The following is an 11,363-nucleotide window of genomic DNA, read 5'->3' as shown; positions in this document are numbered from 1 at the left end:
CATGCATTGAATAAACACGACAGTCATTTCTATAAACGAATGCGGAAATTATCTGCATAAAGCATTAGATCGAAATGAAGTATTTTTAAGGTATATCAGTTCGGGGTGTGATGGTGTGCATATAATTTGTTTTTTTTCATAACAAAATTAATGTTTATATTTATTTTGATAAAAAAAACTAAAATAATCTAAAAATTGATGTAACCTAAGTGCTCGATCGCTTCCGCTATATAAATTCCTACTGGAACCACATCATATCATACCTTGCCTAGTTTTGTATAGCAAACACTGCAAATATTTCTACTGTTCTTCTTCTACTAGATTATTTACATGTCTAGCCAGACGTTGATCAGTCCAGAAACAGCTGAGCCCAAGGGCCGAGCAGTGGGAGGCACCGAGCACAGCTGGTGCCGAGCGGTGCCCGGTGGCACTGGCATAGCCGTCTTGGCCATCCTCACATCTAAGCTCCCTCGAAACTCGGGTCTAGAGAATGCTCTCCACAAACTCCAAAATTCTCATCCAATCCTTAGGTCAAGACTCCATTCTGGCAGCAACACGAACACATTTTCCTTCATTACATCTCCCACTCCTTTCATTAAACTGAAAGCATTCAACCTCTCGTCGACTTTCAAAATCCTCGAAAACCCATTGAACCCAAAAAACCAATCTCTCTCACCCCTCCATCTGGTCCTTGAGCATGAACTTAACCAAAACTCATGGTATAACCATAACAAGGCACCACCTTTCATTAATGACATTCAAGATATGTTTTTTGCTACCACCTATGCCCTCCCTAACGAAAAGTGGGTACTGGTTCTTAGGCTTCATGCCTCGGCGTGTGACCGAACCACGGCTGTGTCTTTGCTACAGGAACTGGTGGTGCTGGTGAGTGAAGAGGAGAAAGGTGCTCTGCAGCAGGAAATAGCAAATGAAGAGGAGGTTACTTCAAGTATTGAGGATCTTGTTCCTAATAAGAAGGCTAAGAAGGGTTTGTGGGAGCGTGGGATTGACATGCTTGGTTACTCGGTGAATTCACTTAGGCTAACAAATCTGAAATTCAAGGATTCAAAGTCACCAAGATCTTCTCAGGTGGTAAGGTTGCAGCTGAACCAAAAGGACACGGAGAAGATCATTGCTGTAAGTACTAGGACTTGTGTTATTACAATATGCCATTGTTTGTTGCCTTAAAATATCAAATGCTAGTTTCATATGATTAATTTATTTTCTGCATGGAACCCATGTAAGTGAAGGCATGAACGTACTATTACTACACATAGGATTTATGTTTATGAAGATCTGCTAGCATCTATTCTGAAACTCTCCATTTTTTCATCACAGACAAATTAAACAAGCTGTCTTAAATTTTGTAGGGCTGCAGATCAAGAGGAATTAAGCTGTGTGGGGCTTTGGCAAGTGCGGGATTAATAGCTGCACGCAAATCTAAGAGTCGTGTGGATAAACAAAGAAAGTATGCAGTCGTCACCTTGACTGACTGCAGATCAGTTCTTGATCCAACTCTTTCTAATCACCATTTTGGTAAGCCCTCTTTCCGATCATTGTTCACATGCTTGCTTGACTGTGTGCCCACATATAGACATGTAATTAATATAATTTCTCCATGATATTTTGATAAATAAACAAGAATAGAAAAAACAACTGGCAAAGTGCACTTCACCTGCACAAATGCTAGATTTCTTTTATTTTATTTTACAGAATTATATATTATAATTAGGCAAAGTTTAATATCACTCCACATAAGATCATACAAAATTAGCTATATGGCATATTTATTAATAGTTGTTCGATTTTAGGAGTCAATTTAGTTTTATTTTAACCAGTTTTTGACATTGACCTGTCAAATTTAAATAATTTAATAAGTTCGTCAGATTAAAATTAAGATCTTTATAAAAAAAATTAAAATAGTATTATTTTAAACAAAAATAATAGCCGTCGGTTGGCTGGGTGACGCACGAGCTATCCTAACAAGACAATCCAGTGATCTAAGCTTTAAACTACGGCACCGTTTGGGAACGCGGCTGCGGCTGCGTTCCTAAAAACTTTGAAAATTTTGTTTTTATTAAAATTTAATATAGTTTGTATGTTTTGGATCGTTTTGATGTGCTGATATCAAAAATAATTTTTAAAAAATGAAAAAACATCGTTGGCATGCATTTTGGCACGAAAAATTATTTCAAAAACACCTACAACTACACTATGAAACACGCTCAACGTCAATCTAGTATAAAACAATTTCATGTGAAATGACCGACATGACTGAAAACATATTCTTAGTTATGTAATAAATATTAAAATGATTAAAGTTTATTATTTATAAATTTTAGAATATTTAATATTACTATTCACTCTCTACATTTATATATTGGGTTTTTATTTTATTTACTTAGAAGATCATTTCAAATTTTTAAGAATTGAGTAAAGCACGCTATCTATAAGAGTTGAATGATTCTATATAAATAATAAAAATAAAATTGTCGTAGTACGAGATATTTATATTTTTTATATGCTTTGCTAATTATTTTAAAATTTTATTTATTTTTTTATTTTAAAAATGTTTTTAAAAAAATTTAAAATTTTGTTTTTGTTTCAAATTAATATTATTTTGATGTTTTCTAATCATTTTGATATGTTAATATCAAAAATAATTTTTTAAAAATAAAAAATATTACTTTAATGTATTTCAAAATAAAAAAACACTTTAAAAAATAACAATAACTACACTTCTAAAAATACTTAATTAAAATTAATATTTCTTAACCTACAAATAAGCTTTTAAGTTAGCTGGCTATCAATGCGTGTATTTGAAATGGAAAAGCATGAGCATTCCCAAAATCCATATTAAAATTAATGACATAAACGATATCAGGTTTTTTGAATTTCTCATTTTCTTACAATAAATAATCAATTGATGTGGCACCTTATAACGTTTATTCATTACAATTATATTAATGGGGTGGTTGGGAGTGTAGTAAAAGTTATTTTTTAAAATATTTTTTATTTAAAAATATATTAAAATAATTTTTAAAAAAAAAATATTTTTGATATCAACATATTAAAACTATTAAAAAACACTAAAACAAATAATTTAAAATAAAAAATTAAATTTTAACAAAAAAACAAATTCAACAATAAACACAAAAAATAATTAACACAACTCATGTTTTCACTGTATATATTTTTACCTTTCATCTTTTATATTTTCATTGTGGAATGGAATAATTTTTTTTTTCTAGATTGGATGTGGCAAAATTAAAGGTAAATTACTTCTAATTTTTAAGCAAAAAAAAATACGAAAGACAAGAGATCAAATTAAAAAACATGAATAAACTAGGTGGTCATTTTGAAATTAACTTAAAATATTAATTTTGATCCTCTTACTTTTCAATAACTCATCTTCAATCCCCTTGGTTTTTAAAAAGCTCACTTTTGACCCAAAACATCATCTTTTGTTTTTCAGTTACTTGTTTGAGATGAAAGAGAGTAATTATCAAATTCTGAGAGAATATTGGTTAATGTCAATTTGGATAATTTAAAATTATTGATTTTGATGTCAATAAATTTCATTCGATAAGGATAATTTCATTTGAATATTATTGGATTGCTTTTGGGTTTCCTAAGGCATATATGAATTGTTTTTGGGTAAAAAAAGATTGAAATGAATTTTTGAGTGTGTAAAACACCTTTGATTTGATTTTTCAACAACATTTGATCGTTGAAATCTAGTTTGGGTAGAGTAGACAACATGTTATATGCTTTATTTTTTTTAAAAAAAAGGGGTGGGTCCACCCCTTGATAAAAATAAAAATCATAGCCTAATTTTTTTGGTATTTAATTATTTTTGTTTCTTGTTTTATTTTTTATTTTTTCAATTTTATTTTTTAATATTTAATTAATTTTAAATTAATTTTTGTTTTTTTATAAAGTTGTCGTGATATTAAATAAACATTCCATTATATCATTAGTACTTAATTTTACAGGTCTCTATTTGTTGATTTGCTTAAATGCATGGTTTTTCTATGCATTTAGGCTACTCTATTTTTCTCTTTGTATAATACAACTTTACTTCAGTATATTGTTGAGTTTTGTGTTTTGTGCCTTGATAGAGCAGCATCCCACCAGATAAAAATAATAATGTTGGTAATAAATAAAAGAAACGACAGAGAGCAGTTGAAGTAGAAGAATTGTGATTAATTTATTTTATGTTATTTTATAAAAGCAAAGTAAGTAAATGAATGTTGCTTTTAAATGATGGGATCCGTGAGCTCGTAAAAATAATCTCACGACTATAAATGTCCTTATTATTAAATAGAATATTTATTTTATACATTTATGGAAGGATTTCAACTTTTTTTAAATCAAATGGTGGGCCAATAAAAAAAATATTTGAAAAGTTATTGCTTGTAATATTATAGGGCTGTTTGGGTGGGAGTGTGATGGTTATTATTTTTTAAAGTGTTTTTTATTTAAAAATATATTAAAATAAAGTTTTTTTAAAAAATTAATTTTGATATAGTACATCAAAATAGTTTAAAAATATCAAAAAATTATTAATTTAAAATAAAAAAATTAAATAAAAATTTTAAAATAATTTTAAAATATAAAAACTAAGACATATATTAATGGAACCAGGTATTTTTTTAATTTATACCTGACCCAGCAGCACGTTCGTGGCCTGATAGCATATATTAATTGGCGCCGCTGCATGCGTAGAGAGAGGACTAGACCATTACATGACTCCAATATTAGTTCCCATGCAGTGCCATTAGCCTTGCTGCCATTTCCTTGCTACACTAACCAAATCATTGCTTCTGCCAGGATTTTATCATTCTGCTATTCTGAATGCTCATGTGATTAAAGGAGGAGAAAAGTTATGGGAGCTGGCCCAGAAAACGTACGCGGCATTTGCTAGCTACAAGAATTGCAACAGGCACTTCTCAGACATGGCAGATCTCAACTTCCTTATGTGCAAGGCCATTGATAATCCTGGCTTGACGCCATCATCTTCTCTCAGAACAGCTTTAGTATCTGTGTTTGAAGAGTCTGTGGTAGATGATCATGCTGCCCTGCAGAAGGAAGTCGGTGTAGAGGATTACATGGGGTGTGCCTCTGCTCATGGTATAGGGCCTTCCATTGCAATTTTTGACACCATCAGAGATGGACGGTTGGATTGTGTCTGTGTGTATCCATCACCACTGCATTCAAGGGAGCAAATGCAAGAGTTCATTGACAGCATGAAGAGTGTTCTTGTGGAGGGCTGCAACCACGTTTAGAAATGAAATATATTAATTATGAGCTTATTAAAAGAGGGATGTTTTAATTTCTTTACAAAAACAATTATAAACATATTCCATAATGATGGATGCAGGGCACCATTAATTTCCTATCCTATCTGTCCTAGACTCTCCTAGATTAGGGGAGCTTCATTGGGCTGCTAAAAATAATAGCAGTACGGCACACAATCTGATCAATATCAATCTCCTCTGATCTGTCTTTGTCCGGGGGTGGAATTATGTCCTTTGAACAGTTGCTATATGAAAAGCTGGTTTATTTTTATGTTTAAAAATATTTTATTATTTTTTATTATAAATTAATTTATATAATTTTAATATACTAATATAAAAAATAATATTTAAAAAATAAATAAAATAATTTTAAACTTGTTTAATAATAAGATTATGGTTGTTTTTCTCATTAATAATATTTTTTTATTTTTTAATATTAATACATTAAAATAATTTAAAAACACTAAAAATATATTAATTTAAAATTAATAAAAAATTAAAAATATATAATTTTTAAAAAATATTTTTTAAAAATAAAAATAAACAAATCGAGTTGGAGTTAGGTGGGTATTTAATGCTCACAGGGCCACGTTTGCTTATTTATGCAGGGTGGCTCTTTATTGATTCTTGCAGTCAAAGAATACCGGAACTTAGAGAGATATAGCTAGGAACTTCCTTAGGCATGTGCCTTGCAAGGGATTGTCCACTTTTCATTGGCGTGCACGTGGCATCCTTGTGCCTTTAGTTCTTCTATTTACAAGCTTGGCCCTCGAAGTGTGTCCGATGCTGGCTTAGGTCAATTGAAGGTACTAGGAAGGAGAACCCGGCATTGGGAAGAAAACAAGTCTAAAGGTTTTTTGGAAATTTAGTTTGTTTTATTTTTAAATTGACAAAGACAAATGTTCTTATGCACAATACTTTTTCTAGACTCTTTCCAAATCTATTGTTTACAAGGAAGGTTGCTGCGATTCCCTCGCAAATAGTACGTGTTTAGTAATTTAAAATAAGATAAGATCCAAAAAAATTATTTAATAAATTTAATTTGATTGGACTGAAATTTTATTAGGAATTTTTAGATATATTATTTTAAATTAAATTAAAATTTCATGTCAATCGGAATTCAAAAAATTCTTACAATATAAGTCAGCAAATGTAATATAAATTTTGTTATTTATTGTCTTTCGACCTGTGAACTTTCTATTTCGAAATGATTCTTTTTCTTGTTATGCAAGTATATTCAACAACTTATTTTTGGGAGTTTTTTAGTTATACAAAGATCTTTAATAGATAGCAACATAATTTCTAAGTGCGGCAATAATTTCTTTAATGTTTCAAAATCATTTTCTTATAACAATTTCTTCTCTATCATAGCTACACAAGAAAATAAGGGCTGATGATATTTAATGACATAATATTTTTGGGGTTTCCACCTTCTACAAGCAAAATAAGAGGCAACAACTATTACAAATATTTCCACACTTATTTAGGAAGGTTAAAGTTGGTTTTGGGCTTATTTTTTCCTACTATATAGTTTTATTCTAAAAACTATAATTTTATATCCAACCGTTGAATCGGGTTGAGATCTTACTAGATGTTTTTAAATGTTTTGTTTTAATAATAAGTTAAAATTTTAGATCAACCAGATATTAAAAAAACCTTAAAATCAAGTTTAGAAGCTTCTATACGAATAACATTGGTGGTGGGTGGGTCTGCAATTTGTTTGAAATGTTCGTTTTAATCCCATATTTTTTTAAGCTATTAGGTAATTAGTCCCTATAATTTCTAAATATTACATTTTGGTACCGTACTTCATTTCTTTTTTTTTAGTTCTTTTGCAGTAGAGGAGAGAGAGGGGAGTCACCGGATTCTAACTTGAAAAGAGAAAGTTATCGTTGACAATGATTCCAACTACTAAAACAATTGATTTTTTGTGTCAAGTGATTTTATATGATAAGGAGAGTTAAAATTATTTGTTTTCTTTCCTCAAAAACACTTTAAAAAACATATTTGAGCTCTCAAAGATTTTTGGTTTCAGGTTAATTATAAGTTTTACGATGCTTTTTTGCATTTGTTTTGTATGAGCATGGATTGGTGAGACAAGGTTTCAAGGATGTTCATAGGTGTTTTCGATAAAAAAAAAAAAGGGATTAAAAATAGATTTTTAGGTTTATAAAACAAGAGTCCTATTTTTTCAGCCACCACAGGCAATTATAGATGACACGTCGTCTATTTTTTAGCAAAGAATTGGGGCAGGCTACATTAACTTCAGATAAAAAATAAAAGCCAATGTGGAGGCTCTTTTTTTATAGGTCAGACACTCGGCCTGGGTTACCAAGCCTAGAACACCTCGCCTCATTCTTCTTTGTTTTTTTGTTTTCTCTCATTTGTTTTTTAAAAAATTACTACTTTTTACATGTATTTTTAAAAATTATTTTTGCATTTATGTTTTGATTCATATTCATTCTTGTAAATTTTTTGGATTATTTAGTCTTTTTGAAATAGTGATTATTTTTTATTATATTGAGTGTGTTTAGTTTTTTTATGAGATTAGTGTGATTTATTTATATTTTCTATAGATTATTTTTTTAAATAAAAACATTTATTTTTTTACAGTATTTTTAATATGAGTAGCATTGCATAAAATTTTCTTTCTTTTATTTTATTTAATAAATTTTATATACACATCGATTTCTATTATAAATTGATTTTCATAAATAAATTTATTAAACATAAGTAAATAAACTATGTTAAATATTCCAACCTACATCTATTTTTTAATTTTTTTAATTTCTCTTTTGATTATTGTTAAAGAGTTTTTTTATTTACATGAATAATTATCAGTTTATTTGGTTAGATAATACTATGATTTTTTTAATTTATACTTTAATTTTTTTTAAAAAAATAACCTGCATACCTAAAGTTTTTATTAAAGAGAAATTTCCGACCCGCGGGTCAAATAGTGTAATCAATATACGTTGTGATCACTCATCTATATAATACCATGGAACCTGCAGCACCGAGCACTCGCCTGTATGCAACCTCTCCTTGGTTTAAATCATCTGCATTTTCTTCCGTCATGCATCTAAAAACTCTTTAAATGTTATTATTAATCATTAAATATGTTATGGGATTTCCAAATGTCGTGGGTGTTTGGTCTAGTGGTATGATTCTCGCTTCGGGTGCGAGAGGTCGCGAGTTCGATTCTCGCAACACCCCTCTCTGATATATCCTGCCCTTTTTCGCTGTCACTCCTTTACTGGACCATCATGGGCCTTTGTGGCCCATAGACAGAACCCAATCCTGGGCTTCAAATTTTTAGGGTTCTACAAAAAGAGGCAAACAAATGCAGTGCCCCTTCAATCGAGCGCTCGTTCTCCTGCTTTCTATCGCGACCAGCACATAAAAAAAAAAAAGAGTCCATCAAAGTCTTCGTTTCAGTCATGAGCAGATCGGGGCAGCCACCAGATCTCAAGAAGTAAGCATTTTTTTTCCTTCTTTATAGTGGCTAGTTGGTTAATTTCGTTTTGAGCTGTATCTCTCTCTCTCTCTAATTGTTCTTTGTTTTCTTTTTACAGGTACATGGATAAGAAGCTTCAAAGTAAGCTCTCCTCAACTCCCTTTTATTTTCTCTGTTTTTTATTCACAGTTTGTGTATGCTGGTAAATCATAGAAGTATCAGATGGAGAATTTTAGGTTTGATATTATGTGTACATTCTTTATCTATATATAATTTTTTTAGTGGTTTTCTGTTGGAAAAATATATCTGTTTTGCAACATAAAAGAGTGTTGCTTCTTCTTTTTTTTTACAAAAAATGTTTGTGTGAACTTCTTGTTGGTGGATTCAGTTGATAACAACTGAGAAATTTGTTGTCTTGAATTGATGTTTCATTGTTAATGCGGTAAGTAATTGATAAGCTTGTTAGAGACAGAGAAGTTGGTTTGTAGCTGTATTTGCTGTGGTTAATTTTTGTACCTTGTTATAATTATTTATTAGCGACTTATTTTAATTTAGAACCCATAAGAACAGCTCGGGCGTGAAATCAGCTCCCCATATATGCAGAAATAATCTTTAAGTTACTTTTTGGCTGGTCTTTGGAAGTCTGAAGGGTTTAGAAATTTGGTTAAAATCTTGAATTGGTTTAAGAACAGGAAATCAGCTTATGAGAGCAGGTGTATATGTTCTACTAGTACTAAATTGATGAATGTACGTGCTGGAGTTTTTGAAGGAAAGATTTATGGTGTTTGGTTTGGATACTGTATCTGGACGTCCAGGGTAGAACAGTAGAGCTTTTGGGGTTCTAGCTTTCTGATGCCGGCTTCAATATCTTGAAGCTATGAAACGTCAAAGTGAAAATGTAAAATTGCATGCAAAATTAAATGAATAATTATAAAATCTGAGCCTCACCCCTGGGATTGCTTAGGCAATCATGTTCTTAAGCAAGTTTTCAGAGCTGCTTAAAATTCTTCAAAACTGATATTCCACTCAATTAGGAGTTTGACATTGATGTAAAATGGAATAAAGAACATCGATAAGAGACCTTGTGCAAGAATTGTTGATAAACAACTATTGTACAGAGGAAACAGCCCTGTACTCAGTTGAGAATTTCCATCTTTAATTGGTTTATTTCCTACTGGTTTTCTGGCCCTTTAAGTTACCTATTAACGCACTATTTGTCTGTGTTTTAATTTATCATGATATTTGAAGAAGTTGATTTTTTATTTTTTCAAATGCAGTCAAGCTGAATGCAAATAGAATGGTGGTCGGAACACTCCGTGGGTTTGACCAGTTCATGAATTTGGTGGTTGACAACACCGTGGAGGTGAATGGTGATGAGAAAACCGACATAGGCATGGTGGTGAGTCACCGTACACCATTTTTCTTTTCCAGTTCATTTAAATCATTACTTAATAATTTTTTTCCAATTATTGGCCCTTGTTTTTTTTAATTTAGTTTCACTTTCTTGCTGCAGGTGATCAGAGGCAATAGTGTTGTCACTGTTGAAGCGTTGGAACCTGTGACCAGAACGCAGTGATGAATGGTTTTGTACTCGTAGCGTTCTAGGATGGCTTTTAACTCTTATGCTTTTTTACTCAGATGTGTACAATTGTATGAGATGAAGAAGTTTAATATTTTATGACGCAATGAAGGTCATATGAATCCTTTATTTGACCAGTGATTCTTGCTGTCCCCCCCTCCTTTTGAAACATACTAGTATTTCAGCTCTAGATTTTGAGCTAGCGGGCTTAGACTGTTATTGATTTGAATTTTAATATTATCAACATGCCTAGGCCTGATTTTTTCTCCGGGGTTAATCGCCAGTTGATATACTTGGGATAAAGACAGTTAACCCGTTTGGTGTTTTTCTGTGGCTAGACCCGCTGTGAAGCCAAGGCATTCAGACTCCTTTTGCTGCTGTCTTGCTCATCAAATACCTTGAGTGCCTAGGCAAATCATTCTTAGCAGACCACCACCTGTGTCTTTCTAATTTGTTTAGTTGGATTGGCTGCTGATATTCTTACTCCCATTGCTCCGCAATGGATCTTTTTATTTATTTATATTTTTCTATCATATATGTTCCGCCATTTTCGAATCTGCCAGTGCAGAAGCGTGGACATCCGTGAACCTTGTGCTAGTTGGTGAAGGGAAGCATTCTATCATGTCTACGAGTCTGGTTGCCTGTCATTCCTTGATTGCTACCACATTAGCAAATGTTGGCCATTGCTATCACGGACTGCATGAATCTTGAAAATTCTAGAAATTTCCAGATTGGCATAAAACTTGAGTTCTGTAATGTCAGCACTTGGTATTCCTTCTCTTAAAAAGTGAACTTTAAATTTCCAGTTTGGCTTGAGTGAGAAGCAATCAAAGGGGTGGATTATTGATGCAGGTTGCTTCATATTTATAAGCTTATCCATCTTGGGGCTCCAATCCCTTTCCAATTCTTGGTGTGGTTTGCAAGTATGAAGGCTTCAAGGACGTTCGATTTTAAATTCAGCTTTCTAATATTTCCAAGAGATTGTAATCAGTAGTGGTCCTTTTTTCTCCTTCTCGAGGGATTTTTG

At 31.6% G+C, this 11,363-nt stretch overlaps 3 protein-coding genes and 1 non-coding gene across 4 annotated transcripts in view; 3 read left to right on the top strand and 1 right to left on the bottom strand.

Annotated features, from left to right (window-relative positions):
- The first annotated feature begins 330 nt into the window (after positions 1 to 330).
- On the top strand, positions 331 to 5,288 carry LOC133677553 (uncharacterized). The gene is made up of 3 exons (XM_062099632.1): positions 331 to 1,137; positions 1,371 to 1,536; positions 4,876 to 5,288. Exons 1-3 carry the CDS (start codon positions 331 to 333, stop codon positions 5,286 to 5,288), a joined length of 1,386 nt encoding a protein of 461 aa, XP_061955616.1.
- Positions 1,614 to 11,363, bottom strand: part of LOC133677689 (F-box/kelch-repeat protein At1g57790-like) — a 97,106-nt gene continuing 87,356 nt past the window's right edge. Inside the window, exon 3 of the mRNA XM_062099814.1 lies at positions 1,614 to 1,623. The gene's annotated coding sequence lies outside the window, so the exon portion shown is untranslated. The remainder of the gene's footprint in view (positions 1,624 to 11,363) is intronic.
- TRNAP-CGG (transfer RNA proline (anticodon CGG)) lies at positions 8,445 to 8,516 on the top strand. Its single transcript has one exon. It is a non-coding gene; the product is annotated as a tRNA-Pro (tRNA).
- Positions 8,632 to 10,473, top strand: LOC133676795 (probable small nuclear ribonucleoprotein G). Its single transcript, XM_062098534.1, has 4 exons — positions 8,632 to 8,775; positions 8,876 to 8,898; positions 10,035 to 10,156; positions 10,271 to 10,473. The coding sequence occupies exons 1-4, from the start codon at positions 8,741 to 8,743 to the stop codon at positions 10,331 to 10,333; spliced, it is 243 nt and encodes an 80-aa protein (XP_061954518.1). The 5' UTR covers positions 8,632 to 8,740; the 3' UTR covers positions 10,334 to 10,473.

This window comes from Populus nigra, chromosome 17 (genome assembly GCF_951802175.1).
Source record: "Populus nigra chromosome 17, ddPopNigr1.1, whole genome shotgun sequence".
Classification (NCBI taxonomy): domain Eukaryota; kingdom Viridiplantae; phylum Streptophyta; class Magnoliopsida; order Malpighiales; family Salicaceae; genus Populus; species Populus nigra.
Note: the sequence above shows the minus strand (reverse complement) of the source record. Positions and strands in the feature narration are given on the sequence as shown.